The sequence below is a fragment of the Capra hircus genome, chromosome 6, assembly GCF_001704415.2.
Source record: "Capra hircus breed San Clemente chromosome 6, ASM170441v1, whole genome shotgun sequence".
Classification (NCBI taxonomy): domain Eukaryota; kingdom Metazoa; phylum Chordata; class Mammalia; order Artiodactyla; family Bovidae; genus Capra; species Capra hircus.
Genome location: NC_030813.1, coordinates 57,483,061 through 57,509,846, shown reverse-complemented (window position 1 = coordinate 57,509,846; position 26,786 = coordinate 57,483,061). Strand labels below are relative to the sequence as shown.

Genomic DNA, 26,786 nt, shown 5'->3' with positions numbered 1-26,786 from the left:
CATTCATGTCATCACTAAAACATAAATATCATTAATAGTAGACAACATCAGAATTTTACAGATAAGGCCTTGACTAACTTTGCTATTCATTATTAAACTCTCCTTCAGAACCATTAAAAAAAAGGCACTTTCTTTACTAATTGACAGTATATGTAAGTTTACTTTTCTAAGAGAGGGCTTCCCTGGGAGCTCACACCGTGAAGAGTCCGCCTGCAGCGCAGGGTTCAATTCCTGGGTTGGGAAGATCTCCTGGAGAAGGAAATGGCTGCCCACTCCAGTATTCTTGCCTGGAGAATCCCATGGTCAGAAAAGCCTGGTGAGCCCCAGTCCATGGGGTCACAAAGAGTTGGACATGATTGAGCGACTAACACTTACTTTTCTAAAAGTGGATGTCCTCGCCTGCACCTCCTTGGTTTTGATTCAGCTCTTCTTTTAGCCTGATGGCAACAAGCTGTCTCCAAAGAGGTGGTACTATATATTCCTATAAAGGACCAGTTTGTGGTTCAGTCTGAGTTCAGTTGAGATTCTGCCACTGACTGTGTGACCCTGGATGAGTTAGATAGCTTTTTTGAGCCTCCATTTCTCCATCTGTGAAATGGGGATAACCATCCCCACAACTCATAGGCTTATGGTAGATTTAAGCAAGATAATGCATATGCAGAACTTAAACTATGGTAACTGCTTAATAAATTTATTTTAAGTTAAGCTGTATTTGCACCTATAAGTGCTGGAGAGGATGTGAGAAAAGGGAACCCTCTTGCACTGTTGGTGGGAATGTAAATTGATTCAGCCACTATGGAGAATAGTATGGAGAGTTCTTAAAAAAAAATTAGGAATAAAACTACCATATGACCCAGCAATCCCACTATTGGGCATATACCCTATGAAAACCACAATTCTACAAAACACATGTACCCCAATGTTCTTTGCAGCACGATTTACAATTGCCAGGACATGGAAGCAATCTAGATCTCCATGACAGATGAATGGATAAAGAAGTTGTCATGCATATATATAATGAAGTATTACTCCATCATAAAAAGGAAGGAATTTGAGTCAGTTCTAGTGAGGTAAATGAACCTAGAGCCTGTTATACCGAGTTAAGTAAATCAAAAAGAAAAACAAATATCGTGTGTTAACCCGAATATACGGAATCTAGAAAAACGGTACTGATGAATCTATTTTTTAGGGCAGCAATACAGATGCAGAAATAGAGAACAGACTTGCACACAGTGGAGGAAGGGGAGGGTGGATGAATTGAGAGAGTAGCTCTGAAACATATCCATTACCATATGTAAAATAGAGAGCCAGTGGGAATTTGTTGTATGATGCGTGGAGCTCAACCCAGGGCTCTGTGACAACCTAGAGGGGTGGGATGCAGTGGGAGAGATGGGAGGAAAGTTTAAGAGGGAGGGGACATATGTATACCTATGGCTGATTCACGTTGATGTATGGCAGAAACCAGCACAACATTGTAAAGCAATTATCCTCCAGTTAAAAATACATTTAGAAAATCACCTGGTGGCTCAGTGGTAAAGAATCCTGCCATCGGAGGAGATGTGGGTTTGATCCCTGGGTCGGGAAGATCCCCTGGAGAAGGAAATGACAACTCACTTTAGTATTCTTGCCTGGGAGATCCTATGGACAGAGGACCCTGGTGGGGTACAGTCCAAGGGGTCACAAAAGAGTCAGACATGACTTAGTGACTAAACAACAACAAGAACAATAAATTAAGAAAAGAAAAAACTTAAGAAAATTGGAAAGCAAAAAACCAAAAATCATAACTTGATGGCTCTCAGAAATTCTTACTGAATAAAATTTTTGTATCAATAATTGTATGATTTGGCAAATTATTTTGAAAGTGTCTTTGCAGATACTTTTTTTGTTATAAAATTTTCACCTATAACTTTTAAATTAAATGCTGTAATAGTCTTTGGTTTGTCTCCTGCCCAATGATTGATGTCATGAAGATCTTGGAACATATGATCACATTGCTTCATAAATGGGTGATTAAAAACTTTTAATCCTGTTCTAGGGATCAACATTTAAGATAGGGAGAGTACAGTAGTTAATGAGAAGAGACCAGCAACTCTCTTTGGCCTGTAAAAATCTTCACTTGTTTATATAAGAACCAAGGTTTATATGTGCCAGTCTTGATGACTTTAGGACTATTTTGGAGAATTAAAAAGGGATAGAGTAGGACCTGGAAATGAAATTATTTTTGTGGGATTTTTTTTTAAGGTTGGTAACTGATGCCAAGAGAAAACTTCATGGTTTTGTGTTTAAAATAGCAAGATCCTCACTTAACAAATACTCTAATCAGCTTGGTCAGTCATGTGAATTGGGAATGTGTAATTCTGATAAGGCATATGAGCAAAATTCTTCGTCTATCTTCTGGTCTCTGGGTCATATTTTATCCTTGCTTTATATTAACTATTCCAAAATGGTTAAAAGCAGAAAATACAGAAGTCTTCCAAAAAAAACTAAGCTCAGAGTGGTATTGGGGTGTGCGTTCACATTTGATTGTATTCTGTTCTAAGTGTATGGTGACATGCATGTGTAGGCTATGTATCTTGTCAAAAATCTTAGTCCAGTTTTGTCTATTTAGAGTGTTTTTATACATAGTTCATTTGGGCTTCTAAATCAGGGGTTTTCAAAGTAGGTTTCACATAACCCAGGGGTGTGAGATGAATGGATTGATATTTGTTACCTTAATGTTGTTCTTGTGGTTCAGTTGCTAAGTCATGCCCGACTCATTGCAACCCCATGGACTGCAGCCTTCCAGGCTCCTCTGTCCTCCAATATCTCCCAGCTCTACAAAGTGTATGACACAGTTCAAGAGGACAGAACATTTTTTTGTAAACATACTTATATTAGGGGTAGGAGTGTGACTTTTTTTTATTGATAGCTGGTGCAAGATCAAAAAGATGAAGCAAGTCCTGCTATGGTCTCCGTGTGTCTCCAAGTGTGGCTGGAGAAATATCCGCATCTGCTGCAGATGCCGGGGCTTCACCCAAGACCTGCTGAATCCAAGTCTCTGAGAGCTGGGACCCAGAAACTTGCTTTCGTAAAACAAGCACACTCAAATTTGAGAATGTCTGCTTTCCACTGGACATGTAGTAGTGATCCCCATCTCACAGATGAGGAAACTGAGGTGCACAAAGGTTAAGAAACTTAAACCCAAGGTCATACAATGAGCAAGAGGCACAGGCTAATTCTACCCTAGGTTGATTAAAAAAGAAGTGGACGAGTGTGAGTGCCCAGCCTGGGCTGTGTGGTCAGAACCTTTGAACCCCTGGAGGTCATCACCCAAGGCTGAAGGGGTTTTAACTGTAGAGTCAACCCATTTGTGCTTTTTCTAACATGAGCCAAGAGAAAAGTGACATCAGAGTCTCGAGTCACAAACATATATCCTTTCTTTTCTTGCCCCTCCAGGATTTGAAAGATTGAATTCAAGATGACTGAAAAGTGTGGTCAGCCAAGTTTCCTACTGCTTGGCCCCAAACATTGGTTTTCTTAAGGTTTTTGTTGCAATCTGGGTGTAAGTTCCTCAGGGTAACCTGCTCTCGGGATGGAGACCAAACTTCCACTGGATACTCAGTTCCGCTCCATGCCCATCTTCCCAATGACCGCCAAGCAGCCTCCTTATTCAAATGGAGAAGGGCCATCTGAGTGAGGAAGTGAAAATGTTCGTTGCCCAGTCGTGTCTGACTCTTTGTGATCCCATGGACTATAGCCTCTGCCAGGCTCCTCCATCCATGGGATTCTCCAGGCAAGAATACTGGAGTGGGTTGCTATGCCCTCCTCCAGGGGATCTTCCCAACCCAGGGATTGAACCCAGGTCTCCTGCATTGCAGGCGGATTCTTTAAAATCTGAGCCACCAGGGAAGACCCCGAGTGAAGAGGGTGAATAATAAACATAATTTTTTTTCGTTATATTCATAGAGACAGTGCTTCCACAGCCCTGCCTTCATACCTTGATCACAACATATCCCAATCAAATAATTAGCATTCAGAATCTTAATCAGCTGCATGATGTCTCTTCCACTATATGTGAAGAGCTTTTAGTCTTTTACTCAACAAATAATGTCCTGAGTACTCACTTTGTGCCCACACTATCCTAGATCTAGGCAAAAGGTATTTACTATAGTCACTTTAGTTGGGAAAAAATGCTAATAGTCAATGCCAAGCAACTAGCTTGAACGTGTTGATAAGAATCATTCATAATGGGCATATTTAATAGATTTGCCTAAAATGTTGTTTCTTAGAGTGCTTGAGGGTATTTCAAAAGTTAGCCTGTTACATGTCTACTGTAAACTAACACATTGGGGGAACTTACAAGCTTAGTAAACAAATGAATGAGTAATTTATCTCCATAAATTAACAGAGAGTGTCTACCATCAAAAATAAATGCCAGCTTGTCTCTTTAATCATCACCAACTCTAAAATAGCAGGTTTTTAAATGGATGAGGTTTAATCTGGGAAAAAAAAAAAAAAACAAACCAGAAAGCAAGAATTCCCACATTTTCATCATATAGACTCATTGGACAAATAGGAGTCCCATTGGTGAATAAAGTTCAAGTTCAAGGCCAGGGGCCACATTCCTATGTCTGCACACAGATGACAAAACTAAGGAAATCAGATCTATACTCACGTACTTGCATTTGGTGCCTCCTTCATTCTTCCTAAGGCCTCCCACTGGGGGATACTGATGAAGAGTTAAGATGAGACGGGGTAAGGGAGAGGGCAGGCAAGATAGAAACAGGGAATTGAGCAGGACAAACTACTCTATAAAATAAGCTACAAGGACATAATGAAGAACACAGGGAATATAGCCAATCTTTTATAATAGTCATAACTATGAATGGAGTATACCCTTTAAATTTTCTAAATAACTTTGTACATCTGAAACATATATTATTGTATATCAAATATACTTCAGTTTAAAAAAGCCTGACTTTCCTGTGGTCCAGTGGTTAAGACTCTGCACTTCCATTGCAGGGGGCCCAGGATCCATCCTTGGTTGAGGAACTATGATCCCACAAACATGTGATGTAGCCAAAATAAAGAAAAAGAGATAATCTTGCCCTTAGGGTCAGGGCAGAGGAAGAGCTAAAGAGGAAAATGGTGAGTGGCTAACAGTTACTGAGTGTGGACAAATGGGTGTGTGCTAAGGACTCAAATTCTCTTCATTCCTTTCCAAGTCTGGCTTGACAACTATGACAATGTGCTACCATCTGTCTTGGAAACTGGGGGAAAACATCTAAATTCACATTTATATGATAGTTAAACTTCCCCTAGTAAAAAGTGAAATGTAACTTCTCAGCTCAAGAAAACTGCATGTAATATAGAAATAACCTTATATCAAAATCAAGATTTATCATGGTAGGTACCCACGTGATGCAGTTTCCTAGGATCCTGGGGACTGTGATGTCCATTTCTACTCACAGCCAGTGCCTGACATTCAGCGTGCATCGGTGCTGCCATGCTGTTGAGAACGTTTGAAAAGAATCAGCATCATCAGCATCACTTTTGATAAGGGGCGCCACCAGGCTGCAGAAAGATGTTACACAGAGCAGGAGTCTCAGCTGCTAGACAAGCTGGGGGTTGAAGCTAAAATCTGGGGTTTCTTCTCAACCTAAAGACTCTGGCTTTTCCTCTGACATCCTTTGGTGGAGCCTGGATGTTGGGGTAGAGGTAAAGGGGCCCAGCCTGCTTTTAAAAAAGCACTTGAAAATCTTGGTCATCTGTTAACCTTTTTGAAGCAGTTGTTCACATAAAAAGAATCTTAAAAACTTTAGTTATTAATCATGATGAACTCTGCCGCAGTCCTAAAATGTAAAATTAGGTCCACATGTAAATGTAAACACAGAAGTGTGTTTCTGTGCCCAGAAAAAAGACTTATTTGCAGAAATACCTCATCTTACCTTTTCCTTGTCAGATTTTTCTTTTTCATCCTTCTGTTTTGGAGATACCAGTGGGAAGTTGGTATGCAGCTGTCCAGTTCTCCTTTCCCCTTGGACCAAAGGTTTAGACCTTTTCCGTGTCGCACTAAATGAAAACAGTTATCTTTCAATCTCTTGCAAAGTGGCTTTTTGTGTTTTGAGGACCAGGCTTTAGTGTTTTGAGGATCTGATGTGGCAGATTGTAACCAGACAATCTCAAAACTCAATGTCCATTCTCTCCCTTCTCAGTAACTGAATCCTGAATTTATTTGGGAAAGCCATGCTCATAGCTAGAAAGGTAAGTTTTCCAGCCTCTCTGGCAGTTGAATGTGTCCAAGTAACCAGATGTTGGTCAGTGAGGTAAAAGTGGAAGGCTGAATTACACCTCTAGAAGGTCCTTACTAGAGCAGGAGTGAGATCTTCTGACTTGTTATTCTTTTTTCATGGAAAGCAAATGTAATGACTGGAACCCCGCAGTCACTGTGGACCAGGAAGTTACCTTGAGAAGGAAGCCAAATGATAGAAGGAACAGAAGTCACTGATACCATGGAGTCCTCTGCCAGGCTGGATTTCCATCTCCAGACTTCTTTTACATAAAAGATAAGTAAATCTCTGCTTTTATAAGACACTTTATCCTAAAAAGCTGGACCTAATCACAACAGATACCCTTGGGAAATTGTTGAAGGAACCACTTTGAAACATTAAGCTTTTGGTATACTAAATAGCAAACTCATCTACAATCCAATTAGCAATGCCAACAGTTTAGTCTTTAAAAGCTCGGAGTGACATTGTATGTAGACATGGCTTGTTATCAAGCAAATCCAGGGAAATGTGTCTGTTAGGCTCAGAAATCATGTTTTATGTTAAATAACATCATAATGGAGCAATGACATTATGACAATCTCAATAAATATATATTATTATTGTCGTCACTTAACCGATGGGCAAATAGAAAGGATATATTACTTGTCCCAGGTTACATGGCAAAGCTGGAAATCCAACCAAAGTGAGTCAGATTTCAGAGTCTGTGTTATGAAACACTATAATAAGGAATCCTCCATATTTATATTTTTCTAGATAGTCTTAACCATCCCCTAAATTCTCCATTGAGCCATGTCAAAATGACTGAAACCCAGGAAGGGCTATTCATCCTTAAAGTAAGAGCTGAACAGGTAGTCATGGCATCAAGAGTTCGACCTACAGGGACAGAGTTAAAGTCATTCTTGGCAAATCAATCTAGTCTCTTCTTCAGCTGTAATAGTCTAGCTCTTTAAATTGGGAGAAACATCAAGGGTCACTAACAGTCTGGGAAAATCAGAAGCACTATTGAGTTAAGACACTCAGACACATATGTTGTTATTGTTTAATCACGATCAGACATTACATGGCACAAAACACTCCATCTCTCTCTTTGCTGTTCCAAATCTCACAAACTTAAAAACCTGAATTTTAAACAAAGAAGTCTTTTGACCAAACTCCCCAATCCCAAAGGAGATGAAAAAGTAATAATGTAAAAAAGTTAAGGTCAAGGTGGCCTGATATCACAGCTAATGACTAACCATTTGTTTGCAGGCGGCTCCTGCTCCACCCTGAAAGCTGCCAAGCTCCACTCTCTGTCCAACAAGTGGTTAGTGATTGGTTCCCTGGGTGACTGTCCCTGAAGGTAAGCCATGCTCTGGGGGGTACATTAGGCACTTTAAGTGGGGGTAGTTACCTTTCCCTGACTGGGTATAATGTTTGGCTCTCAAAAGCAAGGTAAGGAATTTTACACTCCAACAGAATGTCCTGTGAATCTCTTTCCCTGGGATTCTCACTGGGATTCCAGGACGTTCTCGCAAACACCTGCACCACATGTTGCGCAGGAGTTGTGCGGGTTGGCCAGCTGGGTGTTTAAGGTCTGCATGTTCTGTGGATGCCAGCACCGCGGTCCACTCTGACTTATAGTCTCTTATCTTGAGTTTCAGCCCATCTAGACGGTGGTACTCTTCGTAGTGAACAAGCAGCATGGCACTAAAGCTCACATCCATCAGAACTGGCGCTGGGTGTCAACCTCCTGTAAGGCTGCAGCCGTATATGCTGCATTTATCAGCTCTGGGTTTTAGGAGCAAACCCAGCCCCGTGCGACCAGATCGTCACTAGCTTATTTGCCCGGAGAATCCCCTCCCCTACTCGGCCTCATCCACATCTTCCCCCGCAGTAGCTGCTTCTAAGGCCGCGAGGGCTTCAGCCACCTCCGCATCCTCATCCGCCGTCTCCCAGCTCCGGTCTCCGGGGGAGCCAGGGGCCTCCTCCCACCCGTTTCTGGAATCGACCACAGGCACGTCCTGAGCAGGATCGTCTTTGTCAAAGTAGACACTTGGGATTTCAGTTGTCACGGCCTCGTTTAATGAATCCCAGCTTCTCTTTGCAGAGAAGGGCATATTCAAACCACACTCCCCTGCCGGCGGGTGAGCACCCTCCTGGGGCTCCTTCTCAGAGTGGATCTTGAAAAGATGGTCCTTCTCTTGGTGATCAACGTGGTCAGCGTTGTCTTCAGCTGAGCCGCAAAGCGGAGGGTAGTCCGGGGTGGGTATCTGGAGGACATGGGCTGGGACGTCCCAGGCGGCAAGCCCGGCCGTGGATGGCGCGCCGGAGCCCCCGTTCCCGATGACCTGCGTCTCTCCCGAGGCCAGCTGCCTGCAGTCCAGCTCCCTGGCACTCCCTCCTTCAAGGAAGGGCTGAGTCGGGTGACCTTTGTTTGCAGCACTGGCCCAGGAGTCTCTGGCTCCCTGAGGGGGCCCCGGCTCACCACTGAGCTGCAGGACAGCATTGGGGCCGACGCCATTGACGGCCCCGCTAGTCTTCTCGGCACAGGGTCCCCCCACAGCATCCCCCAAGAGGCGTGGTCCTCGGGGCGGCCCGCAGGGCTCCTGTGGAGAGGCTGTTCCGCTCCCGCTCGCGGTCCTCTTGGCGCCCTCACTAGGAGGGTCACCCGTGTGCACCAGGATTTCGCTGCTCTGTTTGTCTTTCAGTTTAAGAGTGTCCTCTTCATCTAACTTGCAGCTGTTCACTTCGTTAACGTAACCAGGGGAGGGCACGTGAACTGGATCGAAGAGATAGCTAGGGTGAGAAGACGGAAGATCAGTCAAGTATTAACTTTATTAATTACTAACTTTCATTATTAATATTTCTACTACAGGCTCTGCTGCTGGTCTATGGTTCCTGTTAACTTAATTTCCATGATTACTCTTTTAAGCCTATATGTGTACCTAATTAAATAGATATTGGACATGAATCTGAGCAAACTCTGGAAGATAGTGAAGGACAGGGAAGCCTGGCGTCCTGCAGTCCATGGGGTCGCAAAGAGTCTGACAGGACTCAGCGACTAAACAGCAACAATTAAATAGATACAGTTGGTATAAAAGTGGTCTACCAACTGGAAACAGATCTTAAGAAGGAGTTAAAAAAAGGGCAGGAAGAAGGTAAAGAACAAAGTGGGTCATGAAATTTAAATACAAACAAAAACAAATAAAACAAATGTTCAACAATAGGAAATAAGTGGTTAAGAACTGAAGGCACAACACCTCAATGGAATATTATGTAGTCACTAACATTACTGGGGTGATTTATTTTCAGTGATGCCATTTCAGGCATAACAACTGTGAACTCTGGACTAGCATCGAAGTTATTCACAATAAATACTTTTGAATGGCACCTAACATTAAATTATAACTACAGTGGAAAAAATGATATATGTATATAGGTATGTGTATATATATATATACATAGATACAGATATGGAATAGAGCTAACATAATAAAGATAGTTTTGTTACAGAAGCAAAATGATCAGCTACTTTTCCCCCTTTATTTTATATAGAATTATATTCATGTTGCCCAAATTTTTATGAAATAGAATCTGGACAAAATTAAAAGCACATACATGACTGGGGTGATTTATTTTCAGTGATACCATTTCAGGCATCTTCTAAAACCCAAGCTTTTCTTTGCACTGAAACTCTCTGGAGAAATGTAAATTCAACCCAAACCAAATTCAGCCTCAGAGAATGACAGTGTTCCCAACATGCTCGGAGAACTGCACAAAAATTTTTTGAAAATCCAGCCCCTGTGTTCTTTTAAATAATATTCATGTGGTTCCAAACTCTTAACTTCCTGGCAATGCTAGTCATGCCCCAAGCTGGAAAATGGCAATGAATCCATGCAGGATGTTTAAAAGTGCCTTCATGGTAATCACAAATTTCCCATTTTTTCAACTTTACCTTTGTATCATTTTACAGCACCTGCACCCCATCTGGATTGCTTTTTGTTATCATCTGGGAAAAAAGAGAGAAGAGTGAATGGCATTGTATTTTTTTTTAGTAAAGATTGTTGGTTTCATTGTAGGAAGACATTGGTTTCTTTGCAGTCAGAATGAAGGAGCTGCACACTTTAATTCTATATAAATGACTGAATATATAAAGTATCAAATATAACCAGCAGTGTAACAAGAAAATAAATTGACAGAAATAATCATTCAACTACTAGCAATAATTAAGACTACCATTTGAAAGATCTATAAACAAAGAATGAGAAAATCCTGTCATAAGGTTTTGTCACACAATTGTATCCCATCCTAATTCATTACTATTTAGCTCCTTCTTCTTCAGTATTAGAGAACCTATCATAGCCTGTCAATTCACTGTGTTTATTATGTGACCATCACAGGTAAAAAATGTCTTAGATGCCAACACCTACAATAAGCTGCTTCAGTAAGACAAAAATTTTCAATGTTTATTTCATTCACCACTTTGGGATTTTCCTTTTGTATTTTAAGATGAATCAAGCTATTCCTCTTTCCTTTTTCTTCAGGAGGAATGGACAAACTGTAAGGTAGCCAAGTAGTCAAAGCACACCAAGGAAAGGCCATCATCAAAGACACTCTGAAACTGTGAGCCCGGGGAACCAGGTACTGCTCTCAGGGCTGAGAGCTGTTTAAGATATCAGGGAAGCTGAGCCTTCACAGAGGCTTCCCAGGTGGCTCAGTGGTAAAGAATCCGTCTGTCAATGCAGGAGATGGCAGTCCCAGCCCTGGGTCGGGAAGATCTGCTTTTGGACGAAATGGCAACCCCCTCTAGTATTCTGGCCTGGAGAATCCCATAGACAGAGGAGCCTGGCAGGCTATAGGGTTGCAGAGTCGACACAACTGAGCACATCTGCAGGCAGGCAGGCACCTCCACCACGCGGGCTGTGCTCTCCAGCCCCGTCCTGGCCAGAGACTTCCGCTCCTCTCTGGGTGAGGGGCCTCACCTGCACAGAGAGTGGAAGCGGCTACTGCAGGCGCTTGCAGTCTGGACTGGGCCCAGGCAGCTGAATGAGATTTCAATAGGAATTGTTTGCTTTTTCCTTCCTAGATACTCAAAATCAGTAGAGTTACAGTTTTTTTGGAAAAGGATAACATGTGAGAAGGGAGGACACTGGTTACCTGGAATACCTTCACATATCTAAAATCACCGATTCAGTATTTGCAAACATTTATTGCCACTTGTCTCTGTGCCAGACCTTTCCCTGACTCTGGGAGTTATATATGTCATCTCCATTTTGTAAATGAGGGAAAACAGCTTAACCAATGCCAGAGAGAGAAAGGTGGGATTGAAAAGGACCTGTGTGTTTTCTTCCATTGCCTTCTCCATGGGACTTGGACTTAACCAGGGTGTTAAGCCCTGGTGCAGCAGTAGGCGGTATAAGAGAGCAGAGAGGCTTCCTTGCCCAGGGGTTTCAGTACTAGAGGATGTCCTGGGCTTCCCAGGTGGCACTAGTGGTAAAGAACCAGCCTACCAATGCAGGAGATGCAAGAGATGTGGGTTTGATCCCCTGGGTCAGGGAAATCCCCTGGAGGAGGGCATGGCAACCCACTCCAGTATTCTTGCCCGGAGAATCCCATGGACAGGGGAGCCTGGTGGGCTATGGCCCATGGTGTTGCAAAGAGTAGAACAGTACTGAAGTGACTTAGCACAGCACTAGAGGACGTCAGGATAAGGCAGTGGATCCCGGTTACAGATCCATGTTCCATGTTACAGACCCATGGAGGTTACAGTGGAGTCATCATCACAAGCTTTATGTGGACTAAACTCCTGTTTTGCCTTTCCCATCACAAGGCATGGACTCCACTCTCTGGCAGCTCAGAGACACGCCCCTTCGGGCTTCCTGGTGACGGATAGATTTCCTTCTGCGTTGTTCTCATTTCCCACCTGCCTTCTGTCCCCTTCCCATTCCCAAGTTACATTTTTCAAGATTGCCCTTTGAATGAAACCTTCTCTTCATAAAAACCAACCATGCTGTTCTGGTCTTTTCTCTGAAAATCCTAGAAATTAGCCTGGAAGAATCTTTAAGTCATCCTCCATATCTAACAGTTACCAACTTGAAGAAGCCAAGCCAGTGACAGAATTAAAAGCCCCTGCCCCCGTCCCTTTGTCTCCATAATGCGTGTGCTAGAGAGAGAGAGGGATCACTTATTGTTTTTATTTTGTGGGTTTTTTTTTTTTTTTTTTTTCCCCCTCTATTTTTTGACCTTGCCGCTCAGCATGCAGGATCTTAGCTCCTTGACCAGGTATCAAACCTGTGCCCCTGCAGTAGAAGCCTGCCTGGTGTCTTCACCACCTGACTTCAGGGAAGTCTCAGGGATCACTCATTGTTGGCTGTGTGCCTGCCTTCTCTGTTCTCTCCCCTTCCTTCTTTCAATCATGAATGGATGTCCAAGGATTCTACTTCATCAGCCTTTAACCACAGAGAAAATGACCAGTACCATTTAAGATGTATAGATTAGCTGGTTGATAAATCTAGAGGGAAGTAGTTTTACACCACCTCCCTCCCCAAAGATATCCAGTATCCACCTCCTAATCTCTGAAACTTGTGACTGCTACCTCATATGAACAACAACAAAAAAAGTCTTTGCATATGTAATTACAGATTTGAGATGAGGAGATTGTCTGAATGATATGGTTCTGGCCCCAGCTCTGCCCTGTAACTCTGGGCCTCAGCTATTTCATCTATAAATGGGGATAATGATGTATCTACCACACAGCACTGTTGGGGATTATATGAGTTAACATTCGTAATAAGCATCTACTTATTACTCAGCTCTGTCTGGATACAGCATGTTTTGTTTTTTTTTTTAAAAAAAGCTTTTCACCTAAGGAAGAAGTACTCTAGTTGCCGTGACATATGCATACAAACAAGAGCGCTGACAGTACCAAGTTATACCTGTTTGCAGAATAAGGACCAAATGGTATATTTCTAACTGTGGCACCAACTGAAAGACACATACCTCAAGTGCAACAAAAGTCCCACAAGACAGAAATCACAGCAGGCTTAGCCAGCAGTATGTGTACCACCTTTTCCTTTTGCAAAGCACTCTCAATGGAATTACTCCATTTTCCAAGCCCAGGGTTTTGTTTCCAGCCTCCGCTCCCCACTTATGTCCATTTTCTGTGAATAATTCGTATGCCAGCTTGATAAATCTGTTCAAGAGCCCCATGCACCCCTCCTCCCTCCATCTTCACAACCTACTCTAAAATCCTGCCCCTTTCCACACTGGCAGTATCTTTGTTTATCTTGGAATCTGTTTTTAAAAAGTCAAGAGGATAGGAGGCAAGAAAAAGTCAAAAGAAAAAAAAAAAACAACAATGGGCTTTGAAGTGTTTGAGAAAGGGCAGACAGCGGTCATAACAATGTAACTGAAGCAACTGCGGGGTATGAATCATTGAAAAATGTCAGGTAGGTCAACTTTAGGATCATGGGTTCAAGTGTCGTAGGTGTGGAAGGTTTCCTTCTGAACAGAAGAAAGAACTAAAGAGGCTGGTCTTGAGCAACACCTTGCTTTCCCAGTGTCTCCCAGGCTGACCAAGGTTGACCTGACCCCACCCTCTGCCCCTGTGGCTTTGGCCACACTCTCAGCCATGCTGGGAACTGAGCTGACTGCTGAGATTTAACTTCTGTTTCTTAGGGAACTGACAAGTCACCTGTGCCTTTCACATTACCCGTCCCTCCCCGCCCATCTCCCTGCAAAACCACAGGATCTATATTTTTCTTCAAAGCCATGTAATTATAAAAGGTGTTTTGATGATCCTCCCCAGCCCCCTCCCCCTTTCACTGCCTCCCTTTAGGGTATACTCTTGGGTTTCCTGCAGACCTAGTCCTGTACCCGAGGGCCATGCTCTGCACCTCTCCCCAGCCCAGTGCCTCTTCCTGGTTAGAGGTCCTGCCCTCGCTCACACACCGCCATCCTGTGTTTCCTTCCCCAGTGACATTCCTTCTCTCAGTGAGACAGGCTCTAAGGTCCAAGGCTGAGTGACTGCTGACGAAAAGGGTGGGGACTGACCCAGCCCCTGCCTGCCTGTGTCTACAATGATTCTTCCATATACGATGATTCCTAACATCAAATCTGACTTATTTCTCTTTTCACGTGTCACTCCCACACCTATATCTTGCTTTTAGTGAGGTCTCGCATTTCCAGGTGCAAAAAGGAAATATTCCATGTCCATTTCCCATGGAAACGGAAAAAAAAAAAATGCTCTTTTGAAGTAAAACTAAGTTCAAAACGGGCAGTTTGTCTTCTTTCTCTTCCCCATCACTGTGACAATAGCTGGGTCAGAGGTGAGAACTCAGTTGTCCAGTGCCCTTTATTATGGAGCAGAATCAGAATTTGCTTTGTCTTTAGAGTATAAAAGAGCAACAGAGAAGCAAAGGGCAAAGCAACCGTCATCTGGTTTCCATAGGAGAAAAGCAAACACCATTAGGATGAATTAGGGTGGTGAGTCCACCCACTTCGGCGCCTGCCCCTCCTGGAGTCCTGTGTTGGAGGTTGACTCTTGTCCTGTGTTTAGGGTTGAAATTAAACAGTCCTGTATTTGAAGATGGTCATGCTAAGACCCCATCAGTTACTAGTCAAGTATTCTTGCTGGAAAATCCAGTTTCACAAGGGGGTTGGTGTGGAGGTGGGGAGAAATGAGGAGGCCAGGGGTGGGAGGGTAAGGGGCACAGAAGTTGTGCAACCAGGCAGAGAAATTAATTGAGCATTCATCAGGAAGTCAAGGAATACAGAAAAAGGCTCAACTCAGCTGGAAAGGGCTGCCTTTGAATAGTGATGATCTTAAAGAATGACACGCACAGGTCAAACTGACACAGGACCAGCTTGTAGGCATCCTACTGGCCCAATCTGGAACAACGGGAGCATCACAGTAAGCACAAACATAAAGGAGTATAATACACTGACTAAAACAAGGATCTGTGAATCCTCAGGATATAAATCTAAAAAGGGAGAGCTCCGACTTACAAGTAGAAAGCCTGCTAACAAACAGAATTATAGAAATCACCATTAGACAACCAGCACCGTAATAACCGACTCAAGCAAGAATCATCAACAGATGTTTAGACCAGTGGGTAAAAACCTGAAGAGAATGGGATATTTAATCTCAAAGTATTGGCACTGGCCAAAAAGTTTGTTTAGGTTTTTCATAACATCATACCAACGAACTCGTTTGGCCAACCCCAAGAGCTCCCCTATACATGTTTGGGGTAAAATAGTATCCTTACCGTGGAGAGACCTGGGTCACAGCACCAAAACCAAATAACCAAGGGTAATACTGCGAGTCAGAGTAATACCTTGAGACTAGTCAATAGCCTCAGAGGTGGCGCACCGGGAACTCGGCATCACTTCTGTGATTTTTTTGTCAAAGAGTATTATCTGGATTGAAGCAGGAGGCAACATCAGTCAAACACAACTTAAAGGGTATTTTGCAAAACAATTGGTCTGTACTCTTTCCAAAATGCAACTTTAGGAAAAAAAAAAACACAGACAGACTGTGGGACTATTACAGATTAAAGAAGACAAAAGAGGCATGACAGCGAAGGCAACGCACGATCTTTTGGTAGCAGGTCATTATTGCCACAACTGATGAAATCTGAATAAGGCCTGTAGATAGGTGGCAGCATTAAATCAGTGTTAATGTCCTGCTTGTGATCGTTGTACTGGGGCTCTATGAGAGCATGCCTTTTTTCTTAGGAAGTATTTCACAGTGATGTATTTAGCAGTAGAGGGACATGGTGGTATCTGTAACTTATTAAAATAATTCAGGAAAAAAATGTGTGTATATGTGTGCACAGAGAAAGAGAGAAGAATGAAGCAAATGTAGTAAAGGTTAACATCTGGGGACTCTGAGTAACGGAGGGTCCTTTGTACTTTCCTTGCAACTTTTCATTGTCTGATATGACGTCAACATCAAAAGTTAAAAGGAAAAAAAAGCACTAATCTGATGCCGGTTTCTGTTCTGCTTGTTCCTGGGCTAGGACCTAATACCAACAGAAAACCATTGCTATTAAGCTATTTCCTCTAAAGAAGCACATGGGGAAAGGTCTTGGAAAGGAGCTCATCGAAAGCCCATCAACCTTTCTGGATTTAGCTGTCATTCTGTGTATGTGCTGAAGACCTTTCCTCAATAGCCAGCCCCAGGCACTGGAACTCTGAAGGCAAAGAAGGTGTTTCCAGTCTTTGGGCTGGCCGACCTCAGAGGGGATTTGGTGTTTGTTTGTCAGCTGCCTGCCTAACCTAGGACAGCATCTACCTGCATGGAGCACGTCACATCTGTTTTTCAAATAAAGGGATGACTGGTGAGAGACAGAAGTGAGTGAATGAATGGTGAGTATGAGATTTTAGAAATTATCCCAGTAGGTGGTCTGCCGCTTTCCACAATCAAATCTCAACTCTACCCAGGGTCCAAAATCAAAAGTCAAGTGCATGGCACAAGCTAAGAGAGATAGGAGGGACAGTGGTTCCCCCTCCCAGCTTGGGAATTGCAGTTTATGTAATCCCAAGGCTTAAGGGAGTCCTGCTTTGAGGGCTCTAGTCAATGGGCTTTCATAGCAGCTGCTGGCAAAGTGGGTTGAGTTGATAGAAGTTGAAGTGCTTGGAAGAGACACAGTAAAATCAAACACTTAAATTTCAACTGTGTCGTGATAAACTAAGTTGCCAATGTTTAGAAAACAGTCCAGGATTTCATCTTAACCTGGCTAGCAGGTGAAGCTGAAAAATACTTAGTCACTTACTTCTGGGTACTGACCACTTAGACTCAAGAGGAATGGATAAAAATAACTAGCAGGCCTTGAAGAAATCACGAGGTGCCTTATAAAAGAAATTAAAAGACTGCCTGCCCAGCTTCATAGACAGTATTGAATTTATGGTGGAAAAAGGACAAGAAGATAATTCTTGACTACTAAATCAATCTGTTTTCTCAGCAGAACCATATTCTCCTTTCTGAGCAGGCTTTGCAAACTCTCTGGGACAACATTTTTTTCGTTTTTCCTTTTCTCCTAAAGAGGTTGAGCTTCAGTAATTTTGGAGAAAGACTATAAGACTTTATTATCAGCACTATCAAACAGTCCATTTGATGCACTCCTAATAGTCAGTGTGCTACCATATACGAGTCAGCATCACCTAGAACTGGGCTTGATGGGACATCTGTGCAGAGGTGTGTTCAAATGTCTGTCCCCAACTCCTGCCAAAGGGTTCCCTCAAACAGGTTTCGGAATGGGAACAGCAGAGATTAAAGATGAACACATTCACAATTATGAAAAAGAATGATTTCACCCTGTTTAACTCAGTATTTCCCAAAATTATTTGACCACAGAACTTCCCCCCCCCATAAAAGATATTAATAACAAATAGAATTTATGTTTTATGAAACTTTGGGAAAAACAATTGTCATGGCAGTCCTAATTGTCAGGAAGGGTGTTGTGCCCCAAACTAATAATGTCAGGAGGGGTTGGTGTTTGTGAACTCAACCAGGCAAAGTCCACGCTGGGTATAAGAAATCCACCTTCCAGCAGCAGCTTCATCATCAACTGTGCAGATGTGGGAAAGTGGTGTAACCTCTTGATCCCTCAGGTTCTTTATCTCCCCAGTGAGTCCCTGACATCAAAGGTCTCTTCCAAACTCAACAGTCGAGCTGGTGAATCAGTGAAGGAAGTGTCCTCAACTCATGACCTCTGACTTGGCTCACACACTGTTAGCACTGAACACCCAGACAAGGCAGGCACCGATATGACCCTTCTGTAGGCGGGAGCCCTGCTCAGTGGTTTGTGAACTACCCCATCCCTATCCTGACGGGGCTGTTTGGGTCCCAAGCCCACACTCACCTAAACCCGTGATCCTAACTGAATGTACAAAGCTTCTCTTCCTGTTTCCTCCCTTCAGGCCCCAAGTTCTCATCTCATTCCCTCAGGTCTGCAGCTCTTTGAAGAGGTCTTCTTGGCTTCTTTGCCAGAGAATAGTAAGCGACTGAGCGTACACACACACACACATAACGGATCAACGCCCTGGAGCCTTGAGACAGAGTCAGTGAGTGTAACTGCAACTTCCCTGGGAAGGGTGAGGACTCAGGTCAGGAGGACGAAGGAGCATGTGCTGGAGCTCTTCACTGGAATGGGCTGCGGAAGTGTGTAAGAGTGTGCATGTGTGTGTGTGTGTGTGTGGCAGGGCTGGGGTATGTGTGAGGCAGGATGGAATTTGTAAGCTTTTGAGAAAATCCATCGAATCAGCAATTCAGCTCTATGGTTAAATGAGTAATTTAGGGTCTGAGTTTGGGTTCCAACACTGCCTCTACCACTTATTAGCTCTGTGACCTCTACGCAAATTTCTTAGCCTCTGCAAACTCTACCTGTCTAATCAGCAAAATAGGAAAGGTAACAATTCCTGTTTATCAGGACTGTTTCAAAAATTAGTGAGATAAAAGTATGTATGGCATTTATTATGTCTGGTACCCTGCCAGTGCTTATTAATGATTATAAATAATCAACATTCTATTGTTTGATATGCACCAAGTACTGTTTTAAAAAATTTCATGTATTCATTTCAACTCCACAATAACCCTTTAAGGAAGAAGCCAGCATTTTATTTGTTTGTTTGTTTATTATTGGCTGCACCATGTGGCTTGAAGGATCTTGTTTCCTGACCAGGGAATGAATGTGGGCCATGGCAGTAAAAGCAGAGAGTCCTAATCACTGGACTGCCAGAAAAATCCCTATTATTATTTTAACTGAAGGATAGTTGATTTACAATATTATATTAGTTTCAGGTGTACAGCACAGTGATTCAGTATTTTGTAAGTTATTTAAAGTTATCACAAAATACTGGTTACATTTCCCTGTGCTATACAATATATCCTTATTGCTTATCTATTTTGTACATAATAGTTTTAATCACCTGCCACTGTCTGGCCCCTCCTCTCCTCCTTCTCCCCACTGTTAACACTACTGGCTTGTTTTCTGTGTCTGTGAGTCTGTTTCTGTTCTGCTGTATTCTTTTGTTTCATTTTTTAGACTCTACATATGCATAAAATCATTCAGTATTTGTCTTTCTCTGTCTGACTTCTTTCACTAAATGTCATACTCTAGGTCCATCCATGTTGTTGTGATGGCAGAATTTAATTTGTTTTTATGGCTGAATCATATTCCATCATATTACATATATCACACCTTTATTATCTATCCATCTGTTTATGGACATTTAGGTTGCTTCCATATCTTGGCTTCTATACACAGTGTCGCTATGAACGTTGGGGTGCCTGGATCTTTTTGTATCAGTGTTTTAGTTTTTTTGGATATATGCCTTGGAATGGAATTGCTGAGTCATATGGTGGTCTATTTTTAGTTTTCTGAAGATCTTCCATACTGGTTTCCATAGTGGTTGCATCATTACATTCCTACCAACTGTGTACAGAGGTTGGAAGCCAGGATTTTACGGATAAGTAAATGGATATATAAATTAGAGCGTGGTTCCCAGGTGGCACTAGTCATAAAGAAGCCACCTGCCAATTCAGGAGACATAAGAAACTCGGGTTCAATCCCGGGGACAAGAAGAAATCCTGGAAGAGGGCATGGCAATCCACACCAGTGTTCTTGCCTGGAGAATCCCATGGACAGAGAAGCCTGGTGGGCTACAGTCCATGGGGTCGCACAGAGCTGTACATGACTGAAGCGATTTAGCACACACAGGCACAGTGTACCTATTATTAATGCTGCTGTTACTGTTTTCATTATTAACATTTCCTGATTATACATTAACTATATAATATTTGTATATTATCACTTTCTTATTACATTAATATAATTGATTATTAATTGAGAGATATTATTACTAATATCTCTTACTAGGTTCTGTTCTTTTCTGAGTCCACAGAATTTCACAATAAGAAGCAGCTTGTGATCCAGTATGTTTTGCAAAAGGGAACTGGATCCTCTTGATTTGGGTTCTGATAGAATAGCAAGGAGAGTTAAGAAAGTCTTAAGTGAACGGTGCAAAGAAACAGAGGAAAACAACAGAATGGGGAAGACTAGAGATCTGTTCAAGAAAATTAGAGATACCCAGGAGTCATTTCATGCAAGGATGGGCACAATAAAGGGCAGAAATGGTATGGACTTAACAGAAGCAGAAAAGATTACGAAGAGGTGGTATAAATATACAGAAAAACTATACAAAAAAGGTCTTAATGATCTGAATAACCATGATGGTGTGGTTACTCACCTAGAGCTAGACATTCTGGAGTGTGAAGTCAAGTGGGTCTTAGGAAGCATTACTGCAAACAAAGCTAGTGGAGGTGATGGAACTCTAGCTGAGCTATTTCAAATCCTAAAAGATGATGGCATTAAAGTGCTACACTCATTATGTCAGCAAATTTGGAAGACTCAGCAGTGGCCACAGAATTAGAAAAGGTCAGTTTTCATTCCAATCCCAAAGGACAATGTTAAAGAATGTTCAAATTACTGTACAATTGCACTCATTTCACATGCCAGAAAGATTATGCTCACAGTTCAAGCTAGGCTTCAGCAGTACCTGAACTGAAGACTTCCAGATGTATAAGTTGGATTTAGAAAAAGCAGAAGAACCAGAGATCAAATTGCGAACATCCTCTAGATCATAGAAAAAGCAAGGGAATTCCAAAAAAAATCTCCTTCTGCTTCATTGACTATGCTAAAGCCTTTCACTGTGTGGATCACAATAAACTGGAAAATTCTTAAAGAGATGGGAATACCAGACCACCTGACCTGTCTCCTGAGAAACCTGTATGCAGAACAAGAAGTAACAATTAGAATGAGACATGGAACAATGAACTGGTTCCAAACTGGGAAAGGAGTCCATCACGGCTGTATATTGTCACCCTGCTTATTTAACTTCTATGCAGAGTACATCATGAGAAATACCAGGCTGAATGACTTACAAGCTGGACTCAAGATTGCAGGAAGAAACAACAACAACCTCACATATGCAGATGATACCACTCTAATTGCAGAGAGTGAAGAGGAACTAAAGAGCCTCTGATGAAGGTGAAAGAGGAGAGCGAAAAAATTGGCTTAAAACTCAACATTCAAAAAGTAAGATCATGGCATCCAGTCCCATCACTTCATGGCAAATAGATGGGAAAAATTGGAAACAGTTACAGATTTTATCTTCTTGGACTCCAAAATCACTGAGAACGGTGACTGCAGCCATGAAAGTAAATGACACTTGCTCCTTGGAAGAAAAGCTATGACTAATCTACACAGGGTATTAGAAAGGAAATCAACTCTGAATACTGACTGGAAGGACTGATGCTGAAGCTCCAATGCTTTCGCCAAGAGCAAATGCACTGGAAAAAGACCCTGCTGCTGGGAAAGACTGAGGGCAGGAAGAGAAGGGGAAAACAGAGGAAAAGATGGTTGGATGGCATCACCGACTCAATGGACATGAGTCTGAGCAGATTCTGGGAGATAGTGAAAGACAAGGAAGCCTGGCGTGTTGCGGTCCACGGGGGTGGCAAAGTGCCTAACACCACTTAGGGACTGAACAGTATTTCATACATGTGGTTTCATCTATTCGCCACCAGATGGCAGTATATATTGGTTATTTAATTTCAAGGGAGGGACTTAGTATGGGAAAGGCCTTAAATACAGGAGAATAAGGGCATAAACAGTGTAGGTGCTTTGCCATGTGGCGAAGTTACGGAGTAGGTGATTTCGTAAACATTCCGATAATTATTGTGTTAAGTTCTGGTAGCCACAGTACCACCTTATGGCAGAGTTTCCTCCAGCTCTGGCTGGGCATGGGATTTACTCTGTAGCCTGGCCAGACAATGGATGGGTCAAAAGACTCCTAGAATTCTATAGACACCTCTCTTCACACAAATGGGATCTGATGCCTGGATGAAAGTTTTGGGGAAGGGACTAGGGGAGGCAGGATAGGGTGTGGAGGGGTTCACTCCCTCCTCTGGGTTAGATCTGCTGCAGCTGGACCTGTCCATTTCACCGTTCCTTCCCTAGGGCCATCCTTGTGCTCGCCCCAGACCCTGTGGGCTGCCCATGGTGTGAGCTGGTCTTAGGGCCCCATCTTCTGGATGAGGGTACATAACCATATTCTAGGAGGTAAAGATAAGCTATAAACTAAATTTGGCCCAGTTCGAAGGTTTTCGGAGAAGAAGCCCATTGCTGCTGCTGCTGCTAAGTCGCTTCAGTCGTGTCCAACTCTGCGACCCCATAGACGGCAGCCCATCAGGCTCCGCTGTCCCTGGAATTCTCCAGGCAAGAACACTGGAGTGGGCTGCCATTTCCTTCTCCATTACTTTTTTAAAAAAGTTCAGAATATTGTGTTTCAAAAGGCAAATTGGGCCTCAATTATTAGAATTAAACAAAGGTATGCAGAAAATTACAAGTTCTGTTGGTAACTTGTGGTCAGCCCTCTAGACCAGGTCCTTCTTCCTGTACCCCCAGGGAGAAAGGTTATAGGGAAAAAGTTTGAGAAGCTATTCCCCTATTGTCTGGACTGTAAATTCCTGGGAGTAGGTTCCTATTTAGGTCAGGAGTGCAATTCATTACTGAACAAAGACCAAGGTGTGCAGGTGACAGGGGTGGGATCCTGGGGACATTGAAAGGCAGAGGGCACCAGGGCCACAGGCACCCTCCTGGGTCTATGTGGGGCCTGATAGCCTGCATGTCCAACAAGCTCCCAGGTGGTGCTAACACTGCTGTCTAAGGACCACACTCTGAGAACTACTGCTTTATGGTGTTAGGGAAATAAAGGCAGGCAGGATTCTTTGTTTTGCCAATGTTACTGGTTGGTCTAGGTGAGCTCTACTTAAAGGGAGCTCTAAGAACTCTGTGTCTTGGGGAATTTCTGGCAAAAGTGAGGTGGTTACCATTACCACTGGCCCCTTTCGGTGACAGATGGCATGGCCCAAACCAAGTTGGCCAAAACATAACTTTATGTTGGTCAGAAATGACTGTGGTCAGAGACTAATACTAGTAGTCATTGCTTCCAATTCCACTGCCAATGGGCGCAGCTTACAATCCTGTTAAGTTTCTAAAAATTCTGTTCTTCAGAATTTGCTTTTTAACAGTTTTTAACTTATGTTCTTCTATCCTTCTCTATGGGTGTTATAACAGGAGAAAGTGAAAATAAACCAAGTGTCCAATAATAAAGGGATCAGTTTGGACAACCTAAATGTTTACTAATTGAGGAACAGTTGAAACAAACCCAGCTGATAGTTGAAACAATGCCAGCATTGGGCCGGGCCACTGCCTGTCTGCTCTTGGATCGGTCTCTGCCTCCTTGCCCGCTCAGTTTTTCAGGGCAACCTAATGCTGAGGAACCCTTGTCTGGATGTGGGTGAGTCCCGCCAGTAGAAGGTACTGGTGGAAGAAGGAGAGGATGAGGGAAGTCAGGGTCTGGTTCCCTTCCTCTCTCTGCTTCGGACGGCATCCTGTTCATCCTGGTAGTGGCCAGCTCTCCTCCACAGCAAGAGATGTGCAAGAGCCCCACCCGCTATGGTGCCTTACCACGCTCCAGCCACTGGCTCAGCATCTGGTTCTGGGCCTCCCCTGAGGCTGGTTATGTCTTCCTGCCTTGACCATATCTGTGTTTATCTCAGCATTTGGTTTCCCAGATCTTCCAATACCCACATAACCCACTGACTATAATGTCCTTCTGTTTGAAAGGAAGAGCTCTCATTCTTGACTGGACCTTCCCTAATACAAATAATATCCTGACTAAAGGCTTCCTAGCTAGTTATTAAGTGATATACAACAAGAGTGTTGGACCCTGTATAGATGGGTAGCATCTAATGTACGTGTTTCTAATTGCTGATGTAGGACAAGTCACGGTGGTGGGGGTCAGTGGTGGTTGGGGAAGGGACTTTAGCCCCTCTGTCATCTCCGTCAATTTCTCTTGCCTTTCCCACCCCAGATCAGTCTGTTTACTGTGCAAAACAACTTCTAGACAAGTCTCCTGTTTTCCCTTCTAAGCTCTGAAACCCTTCTAGTATATAGATATTCTAACTGCCACTGGAGATAGTATAGGGAACACATGGGCCTTCACACTATTTTCAGTAATCTCATGAAAATACTCAACATCATTAACACATAGGGGTGACTGTGGTTAATCCATAAGTTTAGGTGTCTCTTATGTCTGCTGAAATATGAAGGGCGTTCTCTATTACTCATGTGGGTGCTATTAATCTATTCCCCATTATCAATGTAGTGGCAGGAAGTTTATTTTTAATACACCCCTAAATCCTTCAGGGAGTCTCTAACTCAACAGTTGAAGACAGTATCTATAACTCTTAGAGCTGGGAATGCCAGATATCACCATACGCTTATCAGTTGCTTTTGAAATATGTTTTGAGGAAGTCTTGCAAATGACCACAGACAGCTCTGAAGTGAAAGAGATGTCACAGAGAGCTCAGCTAATCACATATACGTGCGTGCATGCTCAGTTGCTCAGCTGTGTCTGATTCTTTGCAACCTCATGGACTGTAGCCCACCAGGTTCCTCTGTCCAAGGAATTTCCCAGGCAAGAGTGCTGGAGTGGGAGGTCATTTCCTACCTCAGAGGATCTTCCCGACCCAGGGGTCACATACACAATCTCACTTAACATGACAGACGACCATCAATGATATGGGATTAGGTGTTTACCCTGAATTCTGCTACTTGGGTAGAATCTTGTTCACTGATGAACTAATAGACCATGTCACTGGTAACCAAACCAAACCACATGTGTTCAGGGGTAATGTCCACAGCACAAAGACTCAGGCTCAGCTGAAGATGGGGATAGGCCATCACCTTCTGGGTGGCTTTTAGTTTCTAAGAATATGAACAAGTACACTTTGGAGACTCTTCAGATAATACAATTTGAGAAGATTTTTAAAATTTGAAGTGAAGATGATGTGTTTTCACTTAACATGTGCAGTTCTATGTCTTTTTCATGTGGGATTTGGTGGCCCCCGTCCCATCACACTCTTGACCACCCATAATCACAGTATCATCTGACATGACTCATCTCAACTCAGCTTGTTGGGCTGATCCTCTTGACTTTGACTCAAGTTATATAGGAAGCTCAGCATCACCAATCTTTAGTAGGGTATCTGCTTAAACACATCAGAGATACCCTTGCATTAAGTTCATAATTGATTTCATTTTTATAGCCACCTCCATAGAAGGACTGGTCAAAGAACATGTGTAAAAATCATATCTGGTTCTAGAAGAAGAGGACGAAGAATTTTAAGACCCAGTAGATAGAAGATAGTCTGTCTATCATAATTAAGGGAGTGGGCTCTGGAGTCAAAATCTGGATTGGCCTGTTCTAAGCTGGATGATCTTGAGTAGCTTAACCTCTCAGAGCCTAAGCTTTGCCAGCCACTAGATAGGGAAACAGTGACACCGAATTGTGAAGGGTTCCTCTGAGAACGGCTTGCGTACATGTGATGGACCTGGCAGAATGTGACTAGCAAGTAGCAGGTTCTTAATAGATGTGGGCTGCTCTCACCTTCATGGCCATCGTCTATGAGAAAATTTTTTAACTCTGGCCTAGTGACTTTTAGACACTGAGAATAGAAATGGGTTATGTTCTGACCCAATCCTCCCTGGAACCCCATAAGAATCAGGCGTGTCTCCAACACAGGGTATGTCACTAACATTGATAAGTAGCCTTATCTGGAAGGTGGGGGACGTCTGGAAGATAACTGAAGCATTTAGAAAAAAATGAAGTTCTGGAAATGCAGAAGTTGCAGAAGAGGCGATGTGGACAGAAGTTTATAAACTTCTACAGTTTACAAATGCTACAGTCTTGTAAAGCTACAAAGAATGACGACTTTAAAAGCAACACAGCTCAAGGCTAGATGCTTGGAATGGACTAGTTCTGGTTAATCCCCAGTATTCTAGATGCCAAGACTTCAGCGACTCTTAAAGAACATCCCCCTACACGATCGCTGTATTTTATAATACAGGCTTCCCACTCAAGGTGGGAAGTGTGGACTGGTCAGAGGACAAGAAAAAACAGGCTCCCGCATGTCTGTAGATGACACTGCACGTGCAGGATTTGGACGCGGACGCTCCTTTGGTTGCTGCTCAGGCACTCTTTGTGACCCCATGGGCTGCAGCACGCCAGGTTTCGCCGGCCTTCACTATCTCCCAGAGTTTGCTCAAACTCATGTCCCTTATTTCTTTGAAGTTTGCACTTGAAAAGAATAAGCATGGTTTCAAGGCCTTGAATGTCCTTGAGAATCTGAGGATAAAACACTGCTAGTGACCAGGACACAAGAGGCAGAGATCTCTGCTGTACGTTAAAGGGTTCATCACTTATTCACACATCAAATATTTCCTGAGCACCTATTTTGTGCAGGTACCAAATTCAGTTCCAGGGAGCTGAAAGGAATTCACAGTCTGGCAATGATGCATAAATACGTGACTAAGGGAGTGCTGAAAATAGGAATTTTAAACATGTGGACTCTCCTGGTGGTACAGTGGTTTCGCATCTGCCTGGCAATGCAGGGGATACAGGTTTGCT

The 26,786-nt window shown here is 43.0% G+C and overlaps 1 protein-coding gene across 2 annotated transcripts in view; it reads right to left on the bottom strand.

Annotated features, from left to right (window-relative positions):
• Positions 7,295-26,786, bottom strand: part of C6H4orf19 (chromosome 6 C4orf19 homolog) — a 77,547-nt gene continuing 58,055 nt past the window's right edge. For both annotated transcript variants that reach the window (XM_018049362.1, XM_005681496.3), the window contains exons 3-4: positions 10,204-10,257; positions 7,295-9,044 (exon numbers count right to left, since the gene is read on the bottom strand). In XM_018049362.1, the coding sequence (XP_017904851.1) occupies positions 8,111-9,044; positions 10,204-10,235 (966 nt within the window). In that variant the 5' untranslated portion in view covers positions 10,236-10,257 and the 3' untranslated portion in view covers positions 7,295-8,110. The remainder of the gene's footprint in view (positions 9,045-10,203; positions 10,258-26,786) is intronic.